Raw genomic sequence first — 21,988 nt, forward strand, 5'->3', positions numbered from 1 at the left:
GAAATCGGAAGCTGCTCGCCATTAAACTGGCACTGGAGGAATGGAGGCACTGGCTGGAGGGAGCACAACATCCCTTTACGGTCATCACTGACCACAAAAACCTGGATTATCTCCGAAGTGCTAAGAGGTTAAACCCCCGGCAGGCTCGCTGGACCCTCTTCACCCAGTTCCAGTTTTCCATCACGTATCGACCCGGAGATAAGAATGTCAAGGCAGATTCCCTCTCACGTATCCATGCCCCCGACGAACCCTCCACACCTGAACCCATTCTCCCTTCAGCCGTCCTTGGGCCCTGGATGAACAGATCAGCATCGCCTCCATCACCAAACCCACTCCGCTGGGACGCCCAGAGGGCAAAACCTATGTGCCCCTCTCCTTGAGGACTTCCCTTCTGGGCTCCCTGCATACTTCTCCGGGCTCTGGACACCCAGGCAGCCAGCGTACTCTCTCGCTCCTCCAAGCTCGGTACATGTGTCTCCCAGTACGTTCGTAGATGCTCAGTCTGTGCCATCTCCAAGACTCCACATCACTTCCCCGGCGGAAAATTAGTCCCATTACCCATTCCACGTCACCCCTGGTCCCACGTCGGAGTCGACTTTGTCACAGATCTCCCCAAGTCAGAAGGTTATACCTACATACTCGTTGCAGTTGACATATTCTCCAAAGCCTGCAAATGAATTCCACTCCGTGGTTTACCCACAGCCCTCAAAACAGCAGAGGCCCTCTTTCATAATCTCTTCTGCACCTTCGGCATCCCGGAAGATGTCATCTCCGACCGTGGGCCACAGTTTGTCTCCCGTGTCTGGAAGGCATTCCTCAAACTCCTCGATGTCACCGTCAGTCTCTCCTCAGGGTATCGCCCCCAGACTAACGGCCAGACTGAGCAGAAGATTCAGGAGATTGGGAGATATCTCCAGGCCTACTGTCATGACAACCAGCACAGCTGGAACCAACTCCTTCTGTTTCCCTGGACAGAAGAGCCTTCCGACGTTCCAGCTGTCAACCACTGGTTCCAAGCGAGCAAGAGAGTTTGGTATTCAGCTAATGTCCAACTCCAGCAGCCAGTGCGGAGACACAAGACCTATGCAGATGCCCTTCGGTCTGCCACCCCCGTCTATCGTCCTGGAGATAAGGTCTGGCTCTCCACCCGGGATCTGCACTTCCGCCTGCCCTGCCGGAAGCTGAGTCCTTGCTATATTTTTCCCTTTTCCATCGAGAGGCAGATAAATTAGGTCACCTTCCGTCTCCAACTCCCTGCACGGTATCGTATCCATCCAGCATTCCATGTCTCACTCCTCAAGCCTGTCTCTCCCTCTGTCACAGAACCCGACAAGCCTGCAGTACCTCCTCCTCCCGAGATCATCGAGGAGCCCCTAGTCTACAGGGTTCATGACATCTTGGACTCTCGGCCAGAGGCCGTGGCCGACCCCGTCGCCGTAATAGGGCGTCAGGAGTCGCCCCTGGAGGAGGGGGTACTGTCAGAGAGTCACCACAGTCACCGCAGTCTCCACCAACGACACTCACCAGATCCCAATCCCCTGATTTCTAATCACCACCACCTGTCAGCACTAATCAGCAGCACTATATCTCTGCACTCCTCCCGTTCACTCACTGTCTGGTCTCAAACTTTCCATGTTGACTAACCTGACTCACTTACCTTTTGTCTACTTACCAGTTGCTCCAGTGTTCCTATCTCTGTTCTCCACGGCTCCAGTTCTCCACCGTCTCCACGCTCCGCTGTTACCTCCGGATCCCCTGGGAAAGGAAAAGGGACATTCACACTCAGATAAGCCCCTAGAGACATTCCCATTCCCTGCCTGCTTACCTGGACATTCTGCTCATCTCATTCCCCTCTGCTACTACTCAATAAACCTGTTGATTGTATTGCACTTACCTCTGTGTCCTGTGTCTATCTGCTGACAGTAAGTACATGTAGTTAATTAATATTAATCAGTACTTAAATGTATAATTACACTGTAACAAGGGCACCTTAAAATAAAGTGTAACCTAGTATTTTTTTTGTTCTATAGAATTCATTAATCTTATTTTAATGTTAACTTTTACATGTACTTATGCATTTTTTTATTAAACTTTTATTATGAGTTAATGCATTGTGAACTAACATGAACAAACAATAAAGAATTGCATTTTTATTAACTAACATAAACAAATATATATAAATGCTGTAAAAAGCACACATTTACCATTGTTAGTTCAATAATGCATTAACAAATGAGAGCTTATTGTGTTACCTCATGAAAAGGTCTAACACTTCATTAAATATCTAAATCCTGCTCTGAACAAGCAAACACTAGCTGCTCAGCCAATGATAAAAATGATGAAGTCGAAAGAAAGTATTTTCTTGGATTTCTTTACACATTGTCTCTCACAAAACTGTCACTAGAAGCGAGCAGAATCTTAAAAACCTCCCTTTGGGAACGTCGTCCACTACACAAATGACTCCGAAATGAAGAAAACCTGTGGCTACAGAAATGGGTCACAGGTCTGTTCTGACAGGTTGCTGACAGCAGAAAAATGATGCTAAATGCAAATAATACAATGCAATGAACTGTATAAACATGCATAGCTAAAATAACAAAATAAACGTCAAAATGGAGAAAACACTTCCTAGATTTTTAAAATAATTTTTCAAGTAGATTTAAAATGAGGTCTGGGTCATCTTTTCTTAAATTGATCTGTATCTACATCTCTCTCTCTCTCTCTCAAGATAGCTAGATAAACAGAGTTATACTTTTATATGTGTGTACTATATATATATATATATATATATATATATAAATGAAAGAATATATTGATTAATATATTTATTTAATAATCTTCTTTATATAGATTTTAATATATAATATATATATATATTTTTTAATATATATATATATATATAAAATATATTTACTATATATTATTTATATATCAGCTATTATATAGAATACACATAAAAATGTATATAATATATAAATAATATATGGAATGTCTATATTTATATAAATATATTATAAATATTTTATTTTTATTTATAACTGTATTTGATGTATATACTGTATATGTACATATATATATATATATATATATATATATATAGAGAGAGAGAGAGAGAGAGAGAAAGACAAACATGTTATATATAATATATAAAGAGGAATATATGACATATCTTTATAATAATTACATTTATTCAATATTTATACTTATATTTAATATGTATACTTATAAATATATGTAATATAGTGTGTGTGTGTGTGTGTATGTATATATATATATATATATATATATATGTATATATATATATATATATATATATATAAAATGCACATACACTTAAAAAAAAAAGAAATGTTTAAACAAAAATATAAAAACAAAAGGATTCTGTGTTATGTATTTTTTGCTAGCTAAACATATGCGCGCGTGTGTGTGTTTTCAGGCCGTCTGCGTTGGACCCATGACCCCTGGTCTCCCTCAGGTCAGTCAGCGGTCTAGCGTGTGGATCAGCCCACCGCCGCGGTCCTAACGGTGACAGTTACGGAGTGAAACCGGCTCCCTGTGAAAATCTGACTGAGTGGATTTGGCGAGCGTAAGCAGATTAAGGTGGCAGGACCTGGTGGGACGCGTTTTCAACAGGTCTTTTCTCTGGTTCTCTCTCTAGTAATCCTTCCACAGACGCAGCGCTTGAGAGGTGTGCTGCGGGTCAAGAGCAGTGAACCGTGGGCACAGAGTCACCACAGGGTTGCTTTCAAGCTGGTCTGTGGGATTTTGTGTGCAAATTTGCTTCCAGAACCAAACTAATCGAGCAGAAGAGGGCAATTACTGTGCATTTTTTCTACTCAGCCACTGAGTCTGTCCTGTGTTCATTCATAACTGTCTGGTTTGGTTCAGCTACATCAAGAGACTACAGCGGACAGTCAGGTTGAGAATCTGCTGAGAGGATTATTGGTGCCTCTCTACCCAACCTCCAAGATCTTTACATCTCCAGAGTGAGGAAAAGGGCTAAGAAAATCACCTTGGGCCCCACACACCCAGCACACTCTCTCTCTGAACTGTTGCCCTCTGACCGGTGCTACAGATCACTGAGCACCAAAACAGCCAGACACAAGAACAGCTTTTTCCCTCAGGCCATGTCCCACCTGAACAACACACACATAACACACCTCAGTACTGGACATCTGCAAATAACTCTTCAAACCTTCATCTGTAAATAGCACATATGCACATTCACAATTCACATTTTCTTTTTCTCTATATTTTTAATGCTATTGTTATTTATAATTTATTGTCTATTCTCTTTATTATTAGTGTTTTTATTACCTTAATTATATGTATGTCTGCACTATGTCTGTACTTTCTGTACTGGAGGCTCCTAACACCAAGATGAATTCCTTGTGTGTGTGTAAACACACTTGGCAATAACGCTCTTTCTGAAATCAGTCACTTACGATGTTCATCAGCGTCAAGACGTAGTTCTGCACATGTTCTTTGCCATGAAAGCGCACAACTGAATCGTCCACGGCGAGCAGCACCTCGATGTTGTAGTCGTCTTTCTTGGCGTGTCTGCGTTTGCGCTCCGTCTCTGACAGCTTCTCTTCCAGCGCATTGAGCGCGTTGGGCAGCTCGGCGATACCAAAGTCTGTGACTGAAAACACCAGAGATTTACTGCAATGCAAACAATGGGTTTCTGCTTTAGTAATGTTATGAATTTATTGATGTTATTTATAGTAATGGTATAGATTTATTGCATGAATAAACTGTTGTATGCAACAGATGAGACACATTCACAGCTGCGTCTTCCCCAACATTTGAGTCCTGACTACAGAAAAGTTAGTCAACAGAAACAGCTTGAGCTGCAAAAAGAAATCTGTCTAATCTGAAGTGTTATGAAACTATATAATTAATTATAAAACATGTATTTCTGCTTTATTTCAGGAGCGTTTGCCATCTGGCATCTCCACAGACAAAGACTGAAGTGTCCCAGATCACAACGCATATTATTCATAATGAATGTAGACGTGAAACATTAAATGTTGTTTCAAAGTCTAAAACAGCATGAATTTTGCATTTCAGAACAAGGGAAGCGCACACAAACAGAAGAAACCGCTTGTCAGTTTTAAGTTTGATGTTTAAAAATATAAAAAATTTATTTGATTATTTTACCCAATATTTTTGTGCACCAGCGTTAATTTAGTGTAATAGAGATATTATTTTAGTTTTTATTAATATTTAAAAATTTTATGTTTTCCATTTTCATTTTAAAGTTTAAGTTATTTAATTGTGTTTTTGACATTTTTATTATTATTATTTTCTTTAATATGTCAATATAGTTTTTTTTTTTTTCATAAATTTTTATTTCGGTTTTAGTTTTAGTTATTTTACTCCATCAAGTTAAATCTTATTTTATTTCCACTGAGATAATATTATAGTTTAGTTTTTATTAATATATTTGTATAAGTTTTCATTTTTATTTTTTCCATTTTCATTTAATTTTAGTTAAGGTTGTAATAATTTGGTTGTTTTTGTAATTTTTAGTTTTTGAAATATATATGTCTATATAAATTTTAATATTTTTATATCAGTTTTAGTTATTTTAGTACATCAAGTTCATCTAAATTAAAAAACATGATGTTTTATTTTATTTCATTTAACATTTATTTAAAGTATAAAGTCTTTTGTAATGGTTTTCGTTAACTACAGTATAATTCCCCTGGTGTGCACTGTGCATATTTATGCTTTTAAACCAACAGCTTACTAGGTTTATTTAACATTTATTAATATTTTGCATGAAGAATTCAGTATGCACAACCAAAACGAAAGATAAAAATGATCAAATCAAACCTCTAAATGCGTAACTGAAGGTCGGGTCCAAATTCTATTGCAGCAAAAGAAAGGTACAGCCGAGGTAAATATCATAGTGAAGAAACATCAAGACCTCTCTCCATAAAACTCAAGACATATGGTATTTACATTGACGTTCTCCCATAATTTTACAGATGTCAGAGCTAAACGAGCTGCAGGCCGGTCTAGACTTCAACTACTGAGCATCATTATTCTCTCTCTGGATTCCTCTGATACAGGTGTGAAGCATTAAAGCGCCGTAACTACAGGATAACTAGGAATGACAGAAGCTTCAGTCTGGATCCAACCCTTAAATGATCTGAGATGACCGAACACCTGAGAAAAGATAATGCCAACCCCTCAGAGGATGCCAATGCTCAGACAACATACAGAATTACCTAATTTTGCCATAAGTTAAATATATTAAGGTTCTGCCATATATAAATATATTGTGAAAACTTAATTTCCCGTAGAGCTGCTTTGTATCGTAAAAAGCACTATACAAATAAACTTGAACTTGTATATTTCAAGGGTTTTGCCATATGTTATGATTATTACTGTTCTTTCAGGCTGCATTATGGCATCACCAAATTGCATCTAACAAACCCTTTCATAAGTTCTTCCTCGTCTTGTTCCGCTCTGTATTTCTCCATGTTTCTTCCTCACTCTCGTGTGAATCTGTAATAAAGCACTCGTGTCCACTGATACCTACATGGAAAAATCTATCGCAGGCTAAACAACACAAGCTGACATCTTTCTACCACTTCTACTATTTCATATCACTTGCATCATTGTCCAAATGAAGGTCCATGGGACAGTGAGACATGGATTCTCAGTAAATAATTAATGCACAGAGGCTTTCGCAGGAAACGAAGTGCAGACAAAGTGACGGTTTAGTGTCTGAGTGTCATTTAGAAATAAGCAACAATCTAGAAAGTTTTGAACAAACCACTAAGTTTTTAAGGAGGTAATTTCATGGTATTCTTTGTATTATAACACAGCACATGAACACAGAGATCATTCAATATTAAAAGCTTTTTTCTTATTTATTTCATTATATTATGTTATTTATTTTTATTTATTTATTTATTAATTATTACTATTACTTTTATTATTGTCACATTGCTGTATTATAATTAACATTTTTGTCCGAATAACCCTAAAACACGCTTTTTAAAATCAGAATCACAATTTTAAAATTTATTTAAAAACAAGCAGACTTTTCATAACCTCTGCTTTACCTTCATTGTGGAGGTCATCTCGCCTCTGATCCTTGTCCCTTTTGATGGCTGACCTTCGGTAGACCACGTGGACGCGACCTTTGACCTCCACCTCCTGCTGGCCTTTCTCCAGCGGCTCGATGAAGAACTCTTCATCATCAGTGCGAATCAAGCCTGCCTGAAACCACACAGAGCTCCATCAGACAAACACAGACGATCAGAGACAAAGCAGGTTAAATGAGCATTAGCTTTGACATTGTTTAATCACCAAGAGCCATTAAGGTTCAATGACAGAAAGCAGGACGGTCTGAACTCAATTTATGAACGAGAGCAGGACAAAAATGATTACCCTCCCATCCGTCACTCACTGAGGCTGTGGGATTGTTCAGGGAGGAAATGGAGGACAGGGAATGATGGGAAGGAAAAGCACTGGTGGTTGCAGAAGCGTCTGCTCAAACCATTGACTGATATTTGATTCGAACAGAGCTGTTAGACTGATCTTTTACTGCACCACAAACCCCAATAACAACAGACACCGTTAAAGACTCCTTCACTTCACAGAAACAACATCCAAACGGGTGTCACTTTAATAAAAGTCCCGTCACATCAACTAAGCCAATATGACACTCCGGTCTTACAGTTTCTGACGAGAACATAAGCGCTGCTTGCCTGAGCAAACCTCGCTGGGGCTGCTACGATGTAGGGTGTTCCGAGCGGTTGCTAGGGTGTTTAGGATGGTTGCTAGGGTGTTCCGAGCAGTTGCTAGGGAGCGGTTGCTAGGGTGTTTAGGATGGCTGCTAGGGTGTTCTGTTTAGGATGGTTGCTAGGTTGTTCTGAGCGGTTGCTAGGGTATTTAGGATGGCTGCTAGGGTGTTCCGAGCGGTTGCCAGGGTGTTTAGGATGGTTGTATCATAGGTCTGTGTCGTTAATCAAAATTACAGTTTTTCTCAGTTGCTTTGGTGTATTTCTCAGAACAGAAATTAAATTTTCAAAACTACTTGTTCAACCTCCACATCACTTGTGCACATCATAAAAGCAGTGTCTCATTCTTTTGAACAAGTTGCGATTGCTTTGGTGCATTCATGCAACTGATTATGTACATTTGTCTGCTGTTTCCTACATTATCAGTTACTATTGTCATGTTGCTCAAAATGTATTATATAGTTCTCTGTGCTATTGTCTTACCCCTCAAAACATATAGTCATTAGTAAGTCATTAAATAAGTCATTAAATGCAAAATGGTTGATCTAGTTGTCATAAACTGTCAAGCATATTTTCTACACATCTCTATTAGACTTTTTGCAAATTTGCCATGAATTGTGCAACTGAATCTTAACTCTCACTAATGAAGAGAATATAGATCAACCAATGAAGAACCAGTTCAGAAATAGCTCAAAGGTGCATTTCATGACCCTTCAATTGGAAAGCATATATAGACAGAGGACAACACAAAAGTTACCAATTCTGAGGGATGAACATCCAGAAAACGATCAGCCGAGAGGAAGAAGAAGAGTAAGGATGCATGGAAGTGTACAGAGGCAAAACAGAGGAAGAGGAAGAAGAGGCCAAGGACAGAGCTGCATATCAGAGGAAATAATGTTGTCAATCATGGCTTACAATGACTGAAGGGTGCAGCTAAAAATTGGGAGATCGACCATATCCTCAATAATTCAAACATTTTGAATTCTCTTTCAATCAATATCCCACATACAGTAATGTGTCAATTTGTACTTTTGAAAGGAAATATGGCATATGTTGACTGTCATGGTGAAAAAACAACTAAACATTTTGACCAGTGTGGCTCACACGATGACAAAAATACCATATATTTTGTTGGCCTTGGCCAAATTACTGACACGATAACTAGGTTTTGAAGCATGAATGAAATGTTTTGGGTGAGTAACTACATTTTGCAGACATGCAATAAAGTTCTGAAGTTCCAGCAAACAGTTGTGACATTTGCACTCACAGTTTAGAGAAGGTTAAGACTGTTTCGGAAAATGTGCCAAAGCAACTGAGAAAAACTGTAAAACTGAAATCGTGATATGCAAAAATGAAAATTAAGAAATTAAGACAGTGATTAAAAACTAGTATAGCAATTGTACTGTATTAATATTGTACTGCAAAAATTATTAATATTATGAACAATAATAATAGTCAACATTATTTAGAAAATTTGAAACAGTTAAATATTAATAGTAATATTAATATTTTTTATTTTGTTTAAATTTCTTCTTTAGTAACATCATGTGTTTATAAAAAATAATACAATACTACTACTACAACGAATAATAATAATAATAATAATTATTATTATGATTATTAAACAAGCATTTTTTTTATCATTTATTGTTATTATTATTAAGCAAGTAAAGCAAAACCTGGACATTAAAACAAATAAAAAAAATCACAATCTTAATCAGAAAACTCACAATATGATTTTCCACCTCTCCGTAACACACATAAATTGAGATATTGTGGTCAGGAATGAGTTACGATGCAAAGCTTAATGTTTCGGGTTAGGGCTTTCTAAAAAAAATCTAACCAAGCCAAAACCAATAAACAGTGACACCAGTAACAAAAAATGACTTCAGGTCAAGACTCAACTGAATACTTGTACGAGTTTTTGTTTAAAATACCATCAAACTGTCATTTCAGGTTGAACGTAGCCAAAAAAGGCCAAGAAACAGCAACAAGAAAAGCATCCACAAGCTTTTTTGGCAGGAATGCTATAAATACACTTTCAGCAATTCAGAGCATAATGGACTGCGTTTAGCCTGCACTTGACCAACAGGACAAACGCCTCCTACCTGTGATTTAAACCTTATATATTTGTATATAAGCTTAACGGCAGCGGAGAAGGAAAGATGCTTGATGATAGGTGTTAGAAGGGGGTCGAATTTGTTTAGAGGCCAGAAAATGCCAAGAGCCGAGGCTAAAGCTCTTCTTCTGCGGCTCACGCTGCTCTCATGGAGTGGAAATTGAACTCGGGGTGTTTGGACAGACGTTTGCTCAAACATCTGCACCGAACCGCAAACATATGGAACTAGAGCTCTTACCTGAACAAAGGCAGAAGGAAGCACTTTCATCTGGAACACAAAAGACCGTATGTGGGCCATAATGTAGGCCAGGAAACACAAAGCTCAAATGGTCATTATTTTTAATTATTGTAATCTTTGCTGCTGCTACGGCTCTTTCTCCAGAGGAACAGCAGACTCAAGCCGAGTTCTGTGGGATTTGACATCAGCAAAGCATTCGGGTTTGGTTAAAGGATGTGGGATTTAGTCAAATGTCAAGTTACACATGAGATTCTCACAAAAGAGTGAAAGGTGAAGGACTCTTTTCACACCAGACAGTAAACTCTCACCCAAAACACCCGGGCAAGCATCCTGAGTTTTGCATGAAAAAACATCACTTGGTAACACTTTATAATAACTGCACGCTATATTAGTTAAGCATTAGTAAATAGTCAGTTCATCCTTAATAAAGCATTGTCCCAACATTAATAGTCATTAGTAAGTCTTATAACTGTATTTATAAACTGCTTACTAATGCCTATTAATGCTGGAACTAATGATTCATAGAGTGCAGTTATTATAAAGTGTTACCCTTAACTTTACTTAAAAACACGAAAATGTCTAGTTAAAGCATGCAGAAACACACAAGTTCAAGTTCAGATTGTGAGGTCACCGCCTGTCCATCACTTTCCATCTCCTGTGTAACTATGTGACCGAGTCCTTATTGACAATACGACTGAAAAAGCAAAGTTGACGCCTCTTTAAGCACGAATATACACTAAATTCCACATATCAGCTCCAGTGTCTTTGAAGGTGGATATTTATAATATAGCGAGACGCTCTGTCCAGCCTCATACGGCCGTGAGCATTTCACACACGCAAGCTAGAAGAATCACACATGAGCAAAACGGCTGAGTAAAAACGGCATGCTCTGAAGAAACAGGTTTAACTCTGACCGTCAGTCTTCGGGCACATGAACATGCATTTAGGAGTTATATTGTAAATTTAGCAAATTTATGCTGCAAAGACAGCACAGAAGTGGAATTTATACTATTTAATGCTGCATAAATGCATTTTCTCAGCAATTACAACTGTATGCTCTGATACTAGAGGCTGAGGTGGGTCTGAGCAGGCTTAATTTAGTCTGGCTTTTATGCAGCATTGTGCCTTTACACTGAATCTTGAGCAGGCACAGAGCAGCCTTAACTTGGTTGTGTAAAGACACCTTAGATTAACATTTCTAGAGAGAAATATCTATTTGCAAACAGCAGGTTTTGTGTAAATGTAGGAATGAAATGCTATTAAGAGCTTTTTCTCCACAACACTCGGTGTCTAAAAGTGTAAAAACAGCTGAAGATGGTCAAATTTGAGCAAAAATAAAACAATTAATAACAATTCAGTATGCAAATAGATGTAAGAAATTGGAATTGAGTATTCAAATATTTCATCGTCACTGATGCATTCTGAAAGAATTCTGCCACTGTAAGTCAAAGGGAGATTTTCTTAAAAAGTATAATGTGTAATAGATGCACGTCCAAGACTGAAATGATCTGCAATATAAAGTTTAAATGGAGCATGTAAGTAAAGTGTTTTCAGCTGATTTAATTGCAGAAATGAGTTTAAAACAAACCACAGGAGTATCTTGCAAGCACAATGAAAACAGCATTGCAATTACTGTGAAATAAATGCACAAGACTTGTTATTTATAGACCAAACACTATATCTGGGGGATTGAGATTGTAAAATCAAACAACTGAATCTGTTTCTCAAATATGTGACTTACTGAAGAAGAAGGTGTAATACTGTAAAACAGAGCTGGTTTTTCCAAAAACTGCTCGACAAACAAAAAGACAAAGAAAAGGCAAGCGTCCAGTGGTGAGAAAAACCCCAAATCCTTCTTTATTGTCACACCACAGCAAAACATGCAATTTGAGGGAGATTGTTTGTCAACCTATAATTTGTAGTCAGGAGCTCGGCCTTCTGTTTGAAGGAAACAATTCTGAGAGCCAAGCATTTGGACAATAACACGTCTCTACTTACATCTCTACATATAATTATTTTTGAAAGATATTAATACTTTTATTCAGCAAGGGTGCATTGAATTGATCAAAGTAACAGTAAAGACATTTATAATGTTACAAAAAAATTAACTATATTTCAAATAAATGCTTATCTTTCTATTCCTCAAATAATTCTTAAGAATAAAATGTGTCAGTTTCCACAAAAATATTTGCCAGAATTGTTTTCAACATCTATAATAATCAGTTTCTTAAGCATCAATCAGTATATTAGAATGATTTCTGAAGAATCATGTGACACTTGAACACGAGTAATGATGCTGAAAATTTAGCTTTGATCACATTAATAAATTTTAGTTTACAATATATTCACATAGAGAACAGCTGTTTTAGAGTGCAATAATATTTTCACAATTTTTACTGCATTTTTAATCAAATAAAAGCATCCTTGTTGAGCAAAGAAGACAATATTTTTATTTGCATGGACGTGACGTCTGCATACAAGGACAAAATTTCAAGGTTAGGGGTTTATTTAAAAACTAATAATAATCAATTAGTAATAATTAGCTATATTATCATATAAGACCCTGGAGCACAAAAACAGTCATAGGTAGCACGGTTATATTTGTAGCAATAGCCAACAATACACGGGTCAAAATTATCGATTTTTCTTTTATGCCAAAAATCATTAGGATATTAAGTAAAGATCATGTTCCATGAAGATATTTTGTAAATTTCCGACCATAAATATATCCAAAATTAATATTTGATTAGTAATATGCATTGCTAAGAACTTCATTTGAACAACTTTAAAGGTGATTTTAAAGGAGTAGCTGTTACATATGTGTAACAGTAGCTGCCTATTACATCTACAGAAAACAGAAAAACACAGAATGGCTCGGTAAGGCAGCTAACACTAGGGGAGTGCTATACGCAGAACAATACTCGGCGATCTGTGAAAGGAAGTCCATGGTTTATGTATGGTGTGTGATTGTGTGATCAGTGCATACAGCTTTGTGTCGTCAGTGCAATGGATGATGGGAAATGCAGTCCAATGTGATGTGTGGTGTGAGAGTCAATATGACGGAGAGGCGACCTCTTGTGGCAGTTGGACAAAAGACCACGAACCAGATTCGTGACTATATATATATATACATAGGATAGATTTCAGCGGGTGTCTTGGCTTTCTATGCCTTTTTGCACGACCCTTTCTTCATGTGTTCAATACTTTTTCCCCGTGTCATTCCATTTTATTACACATAACTAATTTGTTTTGTTGTCTTTGTATGTATGGATTACTTGGGTTGTTACCGACATCTGGTGAAAATTTCAAGTCAACAGCACCTTTATAAATATATTTTCTGAGAAAAAAGGTGTTCAATACTTATTTTACCCGCTGTATATACATATGTATATATATGGGTGTGTGTGTGTGTGTGTGTGTGTATATATATATATACATATTAATTTTATTTAATTGTTTCTCTTTTGTTATATTTCATATATTTGTTTTATTATTCTACACTCTTATTAATTTTTTTTCTCTTTTGTCTGGAGCCCTGTATGGTTTACTGTGAAAAAAAAAAAAAAAAGTATACACATCAGCTTTAAATAAATAACTTTTCATCAGAAATGCAAGATAATGAAGGCCGGCTCCTTCTTGTCAGCGCTGAATCTTAAAAACAAGTCATCTCGCTTCTGTGAGGACCGTGTTAACATAAGTGCAAGCTAGTGACGGCACGTCCAGATTTCCCAGAATTCAGGGAGGTCTGACTGAATCTAGCAACCGCAAAGATCTTGGACGCAGAGATAGAACAGATACACTTTCACAGCATTCCATATCGCCATGCAAATCCTAAACTGGATTTGCCATGGAGACAAGCTAAAGTCAGAGACCGAGATAGTCTAGAGATTCTGCCGACGGCTCAACTGACAGCTGTCACATTTGGTTTTAAAGGTTGCTTTCACACGTGCACAGCAAACTTTTAAAACATGCACGCTCTGTGCATTCGGGTGAGCTTTCATTACTGTCTGCATGTTGATTTATTCAGTGAACCATATGAATCTGCAGCCTGCAGTTTGTAGGGTGGGGGACGCTCTTCGACACGCAAATCCTGCAAGCCAAGACATGCCGGTGTTGATGTTGGCGTGCTCTCAATCACATGCTCGGCAGCTGATCTATCTTTACCGTGACAGGCATACTTCCTCTCCTGCCTGATCGCGCCATACCAATGACCTCATAGGCTTGAAGGGGACACCCTGCTATTCATAAAACCTTGAGGATGTGCTTTCAAATGCGCCGCATTACAGCAGCGATTACAGTTATCACAGCCCATGCTGAGAGCAGCTGTCTGTGCATTTCTGCAGGGCGCGTTTAGAAGCACATGGACCTCCATCAGCGACTGTGTGTCCGATAACTCAATAGTTGGAGGCAGATAAAGCAGAACAAACTTTCAAATGACATCCTCTGCATTGCATAAGAGCTCTAATGTAGGAGCTGTTTGTGTCCATCAATGCGCTCTATCAATATTGTCATATTCACTGGATTCTATACGGTCAGCTAGAATGAGGTTGGGTTTGATAGACTGTGGATAAGAGCAACCGAGTGGATCGATATCGGCTTGTGAACATGTCACGCAGTGCAGTTGTCAGAAACAATCAGATTTTATGTATGTGACATTCTTCTTTAATCAAAAGCGTTTTCATGCATCTTGCATTTGCAATGCAACACACCACCGTTACTTCTACAGCGATGCATTAATACTGCTTCAAACAAGCTTGTATTGCAAAAGGTTGTCCATAAATTGGCCTACAGTGCTTTTAACAGTATTTTCTTCTTAATTTAGCATGCAGTGCACAGTACGAACAGCTTCACACTGCAAAAAAGGGCTTAACTTACTTAGTATTTCTTCGTTTTCAGTCAAAATATCTAAACATTCTTAAATTAAAATGCATTTACTAGATAGGCAAAATGACATAAGTTATTTAGTCTAGCACTAAATTAAGTGCATTTTGCTTAAAACAAGTAAAATTATCTGCCATGCAGTGGGGTACGTAAAATATTCTTAAAACAAGAGTTTTAAAACTCTACTTGCAGTGCTGCTAACTGAAATAAATATGCATCATTTGCATGCTAAAGATGCAAGATGTGTGATAAAGTTACACATGAGTCTGCCATAGAGCGGTTATCCATTCACAAAACATCAGAAACAACTAGATTTTATGTTTGCAACTCATTATTCTTTGATGTAACTGTTGATGTTATTCTTTAATCAGAAGCATTTTCATGCATTTCTTGCATTTGAGGCCTAATATATACAGAAAAGTATGTGAAATACAAACGCATCTAGCTTTGTTACAACAATTTTGTGTCGGTGCATTCTGAAATGTGTCAGACTGCAAGTCATAAAGCAACAAAAGCACTATAGTGTGCATTAGCATGCCTTCTAAGTGCTTTACAGCAAGATTTCTCTTTCAGCTCAACTATAGTCATTACTGAAGAGAATCTTACTGAGTAAGTTAAAGTTAGTTAAATTATTGACCTGTTTAAATGGAACACACATTTGAAAGAATCTCTTTCTGCCAGCCTGTTACTGCCACAGCAATGCATTACATTGCTTCATACAAGCTTATATTGCAAAAGCTTGTCCAAAAATTGGCCTACAGGGCTTTTCACCATGTTTACTGCTGAATTTAGCATGCTGTGCGCAGCATGAATAGCCTCAGCACCAAAACTCAACATGCATGTTCAGAAATAAATATGCATTGTTTGCATGCTGCAGACACGAGATGTGTGTGTGAAAGACTTCAGAAAGATGTTTGGATCACCTCACAAATAAGCCATAGAGCAGTTATCCACACACAAAACATCAGAAACAACCATATTTTATGTTGGCAACTTTAAGTTATAATGTTATTCTTTAATCAAGCATGTTCTTGCATTTGCAATGTAAGGCCTAAAATATATAGAAAAGCATGTGAAATATATACAGTGGTGTGAAAAAGTGTTGGCCCCCTTCCTGATTTTTAATTATTTTTTTGCATGTTTGTCACACTTTAATGTTTTAGATCATCAAACAAATTTAAATCAAAGATAACACAAGTAAACACAACATGCAGTTTTTAAATGAAGGGTTTTTTTATGAAGGGAAAACAAAATCCAAACCCACATGGCCCTGTGTGAAAAAGTGACTAAAAGATCCTCAAAAGCTACACATCATGTTGAGATCCAAAGAAATTCAGGAACAAATGAGAAAGAAAGTAATTGAGATCTATCAGTCTGGAAAAGGTTATAAAGCCATTTCTAAAGCTTTGGGACTCCAGCGAACCACAGTGAGAGCCATTATCCACAAATGAAGAAAACATGGAACAGTGGTGAACCTTCCCAGGAGTGGCCGGCCGACCAAAATTACCCCAAGAGTGCAGCGACGACTCATCCAAGAGGTCACAAAAGACCCCACAACAACATCTAAAGAACTGCAGGCCTCACTTGCCTCAGTTAAGGTCAGTGTTCATGACTCCAGCATAAGAAAGAGACGGGGCAAAAATGGCCTGCATGGCAGAGCTCCAAGACGAAAACCGCTGCTGAGCAAAAAGAACATAAAGGCTCGTCTCAGTTTTGCCAGAAAACATCTTGATGATCCCCAAGACTTTTGGGAAAATACTCTGTGGACTGACGAGACAAAAGTTGAACTTTTTGGAAGGTGTGTGTCCCATTACATCTGGAGTAAACGTAACACAGCATTTCAGAAAAAGAACATCATAGCAACAGTAAAATATGGTGGTGGTAGTGTGATGGTCTGGGGGTGTTTTGCTGCTTCAGGACCTGGAAGACTTGCTGTGATAAATGAACCATGAATTCAGCTGTCCATCAAAAAATCCTGAAGGACAATGTCCGGCCATCTGTTCGTGACCTCAAGCTGAAGCGAACTTGGGTTCTGCAGCAGGACAATGATCCAAAACACACCAGCAAATCCACCTCTGAATGGCTGAAGAAAAACAAAATGAAGACTTTGGAGGGGCCTAGTCAAAGTCCTGACCTGAATCCTATTGAGATGCTGTGGCATGACCTTAAAAAGGCGGTTCATGCTGGAAAACCCTCCAATGTGGCTGAATTACAACAATTCTGCCAAGATGAGTGGCCAAAACTCCTCCACAGCGCTGTAACAGACTCATTGCAAGTTATCACAAACGCTTGATTGCAGTTGTTGCTGCTAAGGGTGGCCCAACCAGTTATTAGGTTTAGGGGGCAAGCACTTTTTCACACAGGACCATGTGGGTTTGGATTTTGTTTTCAGTAAAATTGTAATCAGTAACGTAATCCATTACATTACACATTTTAGGTAATATAATCAGATTACTTTTCAATTACTTTTCGATTACTTTTGACCTAACTTGTTTATCACATTGATTTAAACAGGATAATCTTATACCATAATGATGTAAAAATACAAAGAGTGAGAAAATAGATTCCTTTCATTGTAATTAACAACATGAAGTGCATTAAACATTATATTACATCAAGGTTACCCAATCTGGGGATGAGTTTAATGAAAGGCTAACAAGTAATTAAATCACAAAAAAAGTTAAATTAAAATAAATCATACACTTACTAAAAAAGATGAACTATTTGATGTTTACCAGCGCACCATATTACCATTAACCAATGTCAGAGAACTGTCAACATGCAAATGTGATACTTAATTATTAAAATATTTATTTTAAAATCTCAGGGGTACTTAAAGGGGTCAATGATTATGATTTAACTTTTTTAACTTTAGTGTGTAATGTAGCTGTTTGAGCATAAAAAACATCTACAAAGTTACTGCAAAGCTGCTCAAAGTTCAATGCAAAGGGAGATATTGTCTTTTACAGAATTACTGACTGACCACCCCTTTAAAATAACTATATCAGGTGAATGAGGTTCAGATGACAAAAAGTTTGAGAAAGTCTGCAAATTAGACATTTTAATAAGTTTGAAAGACAAAAGCCTTTCAATAATCCATAATAATACATGGTTAAATAACCTACTGAGTGATGATTCAAATAAAAATGAATGTGTTCATCAGCAGTTGATGCAATGTTGAAACACTTCTTAAACCTGAAATGAGTTTTGTAAATCATTGGTCAAACCCTGAATAATGACTGATCTCTGTGTGAATGTCCACAAAACTGGAAGACTTTCTGAGTGTATATAAGCGGTAGACTATTTTAGAAAGGAACATTTAAAAAATAGGAATTAGAGAGAATCAATAAATGATTAATTTATTTCTATTGTGTGAATAATATGTAATCATGTAATCAATCAAAAAGTAACTGTAGTCTGATTACAAGTATTTTAAAATGTAATTTACTCTAATTACAAGTACTTAATTTTTGCAATCTGATTACGTAATCCAGATTGTATGTAATCAGTCACTACCCAGCTCTGTATACACCTGATGTGCTTGTTAAGGTGATTAGCTGATGAGCTGCACCTGGGCCAGACTGATTATCTGATCGTGCTCCTCCCGAACCTTGTTAATAAAACATAATATATTACAAAAGCTTGACCAGAAATTGGTCTACAAGGCTTTTCACCATGTTTTCTGCTGAATTTAGCATGCAGTGCACAGCATGAATATCCTAAGCATTAATACTCTGCATGCATGGTCTGAAATAAATATGCATCATTTGCATGCTGTAGGCATGTAGACACAAGTTGTGTGTGAAAGACTTCAGAGAGACATTTGGACCACCTCACATGTGAGCCATAGTGCGGTTATCCACAAACAAAATGTCAGAAACAACCAGATTTTATGTTTGCAACTAAATCTCAGAAAACAACTTCTAATATGTAATTGCATCTCCCTTGATTTAACAATTCATAGACAATTGCAGTGAAAAGCAAGACAGAATGTACAGTAAAAGTTATTTCTTTTTTTCTAGTTAAGCTACTTATTTGTACATAAACTAATTAAAAAGTCATTGAGATTGGTTGGAAGTTGTATTTTCAAAGATGTTGCTAATTCAACTCATGGTGTTCTCCTTAGACCTCTACATTAAGAGAACATAGACGTATCGCGTTCCCTTTCATTTATTCTTTACATTTTCTTTAATGATCTTAAAAAGTCTTAGATTCACCTTTATGAAACTTATAATAATTCACTTTTCTTTTTTTTACAAAACAATGCATTAAAATGTAAGCAATTTAATGCATCTTGCATTTGCAATGTAAGGCCTAGGATATAAAGAAAACCATGTGAAACCTAAACACTTCGCAGTATGAATAGCCTCAGCACCAAAACCCTGCTAACACAATCTGAAATAAATATGTATCGTTTGCATGCTGCAGACACAAGATGTGTGTGAAAGACTTCAGAGACACATTTAGACCACCTCACACATGAGTCTGCCAGAGTTTCAGCTTTCATAATCGTGTCTGGTACGCTTCAGAGATTCAGTGCCACCATAAATGTTGTCTGTTCACAGACTCATCAGAAGTGCTTCTGTCCTAAAGTCTTCATCTGTGGTGCGTGGGAGGTTCGTTCCTGTATCGGGGTCTCAATGCAAGTGCATCTCACAAACAGCTTGACATTACCATGGCAGCTGCTAAATGAGACTAAATCAGTTGTTGCAAAAGTCAGCAATGGTGTCAATATACAGTGAGCACACTGTGTGCCAAAACTGACACATTTCAGAGTACAAGATGCTGAATTTAGTAAACAAATGGTTGTATTCAGTCACTTTAAATTCCTGCAATCTTCCCACAGTTGGTCTCTGAAGGTTTAAGGTCCAATAAAGAATGAGGAAACTCTCATTTTGTTGGGTTTCTCATCAATAGAAACATGATTTGAAGGAAATGGAGCAGATGGTATGTTTCGCTTTGAATGTAATTGAGCCTTTTAAGGATGAAATTACTAAATATCACCACCTGGTTAGTCAATGAAACAAATTAGTTTCAAAATTTTCTGATGCACTATGATGAAAGAAGCCTGTGCTAAATTTAGAATGAAATACTAGTGTACTGCTTACTGTACAATACAGCATACTACTTCAAAATACTATGTGAAACATTATGCGCATTTTAAATAGTATGCTACATTGTCACACGACCTCATTATGTGTGCTTGTTTGATTCTAAAACTAGATTCCATTTATTTCATTACAGATAGTTCAAATGCATTTCTGAAATCCAGCCTGGCTTAAAAATGTCTGCAAATCTACATGAAGAAAATATAATAAAGATCACAGTTTTAATGCAACTTCAAGTTCATTAATTATGCTTAATGTATAAGGTCAAGTAATGTGCTTTGGGGTACAGTTTCAATAGACTGCATATGCACATAAAGACAAATATAGCAAGTTTTGCAGGTATTCTACTGTATGCACACTGAAAATGTGCATACTATGCAAGGTATACTGTAGAAATAGTATAGCATACTCAGCCTCATTTTAACACACATTTCAAATCTGTCATTCTTAATGCATTGTCATACTTCTTAGCAGCTACACTCACACTGCTGAGATTCACAGGTTAACCCGACTGTCAATGGCTGTTTTGCAGAGTAATCTCAAGCAGGCACATCATAAACTGTGAATGCATTTGCTCGCTGATAATTGCAAACCATTAATGCAGCCCAAATAAACACTTGTGCTGCAGGCCAGACAGCAGCTGGAGTCTGTCACTTTCATTTTCCTGTCCCTTAACAATATTTTCTTGAACAGCACAGAATGGCTGTTGTGCTCGGTTCTCGCAGTATCGGCTCTGTCCGGGACAGCGGCGCAGGAGACAGCGTGTCATTGTCCGTGCGGCCCTGACAGTGATTACCTAAGCGAGTAATCAATGTGGCCGTAATGAATGATCTCATTGTGTGCGCAAACGTGCTGGAGGAACAGAGCCACTCTGTGCTGCCCCTCGCGGAAATCTCTGCTGCTGATGGGAGTATTGAGTTGCACTGAAAAAGCAAAGCAATTTTCGCTGCCTCCTAAAGCTCTTTGATTAAACTAATAACAGTGGAGACTACAACACAGACGTCCTGTCACAGAAGCGCTGGGCGTGTGTCGAGCAGCGACAACAACAATGCACATGCATATGGAAGCTCATTTATGCCATGGAATAAAATACTTTTTTTTTCACAGTTTGGACTTTTTTTCTCAGAATTTTAGGTTTGCATCTCACACTTCTTATTTTTCCCCAAATTTTCAGTTTATATGTTGCAATATTGACATGTTTCCTCTGAATTTTTCCTTGCAATTCTGTTTTTTTGTTTTTTGTTTTCTCCAGAATTATGAATTTACATCTCGGAATTCTAACTTTTTTCTTGGAATTCTGAGTTTATATCTCGTAATTTGGACTTTTTTTCTCTGAATTCTAAGTTGAATTTTGCAACATCTCGCAATTCTGTCATTTTTCTCCAGAACTCTGAGGTTACATCCCGAAATTCTACTCAGAATTCATGATGTATTTCTCGCAATTCTGACATTTTATGTCACAGTTCTGAGTTTAAGGGCAATTGTGGCCTAATGGATAGAGAGTCGGGCTTGTAACCCAAAGGTCGTGGGTTAGAGTCTCAGGTCTCGTAATTTAGACTTTTTTTCTGAGTTTACATCAATCACAACTCTTGCAATTCTGATGTTTATCTCCAGAATTTATATTTTGGAATTCAGATTTTTTTTCTCAGAATTCTGAGTAGCTGCTTTCTTGCAGTCTGTGTTTTGATTTGAGACTGCGCACTGAGGAATGACCACTATCAAGGGTCCAATTACTCAGGTTTAAAGGGTCAGAAGGGTCAACTGAATCCATGCATGTTTTGGGGAGATTTAGGACAGTTTGAGTCTGTGACCTGAACAAATCCTTGAGTTTCCATCAGAGAACAAAACAAGGCAGAACTCTTCTTGCTCCAGTTAGGACAGG

At 37.5% G+C, this 21,988-nt stretch overlaps 1 protein-coding gene across 1 annotated transcript in view; it reads right to left on the reverse strand.

The window, feature by feature from the left end:
• Positions 1-21,988, reverse strand: part of LOC306857495 (A disintegrin and metalloproteinase with thrombospondin motifs 14-like) — a gene marked incomplete at both ends in the record, with an annotated part of 61,917 nt that overhangs the window by 37,117 nt on the left and 2,812 nt on the right. The window contains 2 exons of the mRNA XM_079397473.1: positions 4,446-4,642; positions 7,080-7,236. Coding sequence (XP_079253599.1) covers positions 4,446-4,642; positions 7,080-7,236 — 354 coding nt within the window. The remainder of the gene's footprint in view (positions 1-4,445; positions 4,643-7,079; positions 7,237-21,988) is intronic.

The sequence above is a fragment of the Barbus barbus genome, assembly GCF_936440315.1.
Source record: "Barbus barbus genome assembly, chromosome: 38".
NCBI lineage: Eukaryota > Metazoa > Chordata > Actinopteri > Cypriniformes > Cyprinidae > Barbus > Barbus barbus.